The sequence below is a fragment of the Dendroctonus ponderosae genome, unplaced genomic scaffold, assembly GCF_020466585.1.
Source record: "Dendroctonus ponderosae isolate FM_Combo_2020 unplaced genomic scaffold, Dpon_F_20191213v2 Dpon_F_20191213_9, whole genome shotgun sequence".
NCBI classification, from domain to species: domain Eukaryota; kingdom Metazoa; phylum Arthropoda; class Insecta; order Coleoptera; family Curculionidae; genus Dendroctonus; species Dendroctonus ponderosae.
The window spans coordinates 7,554,638-7,556,681 of record NW_026019116.1 but is presented as its reverse complement, the minus strand read 5'-3'; the positions used below and the strand labels follow the sequence as shown (position 1 = coordinate 7,556,681).

Sequence of the window (2,044 nt, the reverse complement as noted above, 5' to 3'; positions counted from 1 at the left end):
GGGACGGTTTCTAGGCAACGAAGGTTGTTGATTTCTTCGAAAGTGGAGAAGTACTGATTTTGTGCGGAAAATATTCCTTGTGCAGACAAGCATAAGATGGTAAAAGAAGTAAAACGTTAATGACCCCCATGACCCCCCCTGGATTCGCCCTTGCTTGCAAGTCCCTCTATCAATCGTTGATCTCCAATTATTAAGTAGAAAGAGCCAGTAGACAGACGCTGTAGATGAGTTCTATGTTGGGATAGTTATTCAGTCCTTCGTAGGATGGTTTAACGCATCTGTTCTCCGGGAAGAAAACGGCGAAAAAGAAGCATACGAACTACTTTCTGAGGCTTATGAACAACACGAGCACAGTTTGCTCAAACAGTTACTGTTAGCAAGAGGCCTGCCCTCTACATGGAGTGGTATTTTAACGCCCTTAGTCAGGAACATCATCTCAGTAATCAGACCCGGTAAGAAAAATGCTCTTAAGCGGAATCGCAATTATCAGCAAATCGGGAAGAAGTTTAGTCTCATTGAAACGGTAGCGTAAAAAAAAGAATACCAATAACTAAACGTCGCGATTTTCGGTTGTCTACAGTGTTTTGTAGTGAAGATAAATTGTCAATTTTTCAGACAAAAACCACGATGCAATTGCACTGGACATTCGCAACTACATTCAGATTAAAAAGCTGCCGGGAGGCAGCAAAGAAAATTCCTATTTGGTCAACGGCATAGTGTGCAGTAAAAATGTGGCTCATAAGGACATGGCCGTCGATATCGAAAACCCTAGAATACTGTTGCTAGAGTGTTCGATAGTATATCAAAGAACTGAAGGCAGATTGATGTCTTTGGAACCGGTGCTCATGCAAGAGCAAGAGTACCTTCGGCACGTAGTGGCTCGAATAGCCGCTCTACAACCAGATGTGGTATTGGTGCATAAAAACATATCACGACTGGCCCAAGACATGTTAAGACAACATCAAATAACGCTGGTTCACAATGTGAAAAGATCTGTTCTTGATCGGTTGGCCAGATGTACTGAAGCGGACATTGTAACGGCAGTGGACGCACATATCGGGCGGCCAAAGTTGGGAACTTGCGCCAGGTTTTACTTGAAAACTTTCAACAGAAATAAAGGTATTGTTTCCCTGATCGGTGCTTTAAAAGGCAATGAATTAATTAATTTTTGTTTAGATGGAGGTAAAACGTTAATGCTCTTCGAAGGTCTGGTAAACCCCAGTCTTGGCGCCACGGTTCTATTGAGAGGCGCCTCCAAGTCAGAGCTAGCAAGAGTGAAAGAGGTGGCATCTTTTATGGTCTTCTCCGCTTACAATTGGAGATTGGAAAAGTCGTTTTTGATGGATGAGTTTGCGTTGCCGCCCAATTCACGAATGGAATTTTTGGATGATAGCCGAGAGGCATCACCACAATCTCCTAAGCCCAAGGTAATGGTGGATTTGGTAAGTTCAGGGGCGGATCCAGTTTTAAAGTCAGGGGGGGGGGTTATGTAGAAAAAATGCAGTCTTCTTTTTGTTCTCTATGAAATTACAAGAATGATCGTATTTTTGTGCGAGGGTGGCGCAAGATTATTGCAAAATTTCATGTTTTTCGTCCCGTTTTGCATGTTTCTCGGAAGCAAAATGAGCAAGAACGCTCGTTTTTATATCATTCCAGAGATAACTAAATGGCCTTTATTCGAAGTTTCTCAAGAACCATTCGAGCCACAGGATTCGTTTTGGCATCGTTGGATAGAGAATTGAAAACTCGATTCAGCCGTAATAACGTGAGTGAGGAAATTCGAATAGTTTTGGCCCAGAAAGCGAAATTTGAATATCAAACACTTAGGTTCAAGATTATGGCAAAATTTCATGTTTTCCGGACCGTTTTTGCTCATATCTCGGAGGCAAAATGAGCAAGAACGCTCATTTGTACATCATTCCAGACAGAAATAAATGGCCTTTTTAGACAGTGAACCATGGATGGGGAAATGTTGGCAGTTTTCTCAAAAAATGCTTGAATTCAAGAAGTTTTAGATTTGCGTGGTTTTTTTTGAGTTGCAAAA

The 2,044-nt window shown here is 41.8% G+C and overlaps 1 protein-coding gene across 2 annotated transcripts in view; it reads left to right on the top strand.

Moving 5' to 3' along the window:
* Positions 1-2,044, top strand: part of LOC109539339 (1-phosphatidylinositol 3-phosphate 5-kinase) — a 26,087-nt gene that overhangs the window by 4,599 nt on the left and 19,444 nt on the right. The window contains exons 7-9 of one of the 2 annotated variants that reach the window (XM_048669761.1): positions 264-452; positions 616-1,119; positions 1,177-1,442. In XM_048669761.1, coding sequence (XP_048525718.1) covers positions 264-452; positions 616-1,119; positions 1,177-1,442 — 959 coding nt within the window. The remainder of the gene's footprint in view (positions 1-263; positions 453-615; positions 1,120-1,176; positions 1,443-2,044) is intronic. The other variant, XM_019907019.2, reaches the window with a different exon arrangement.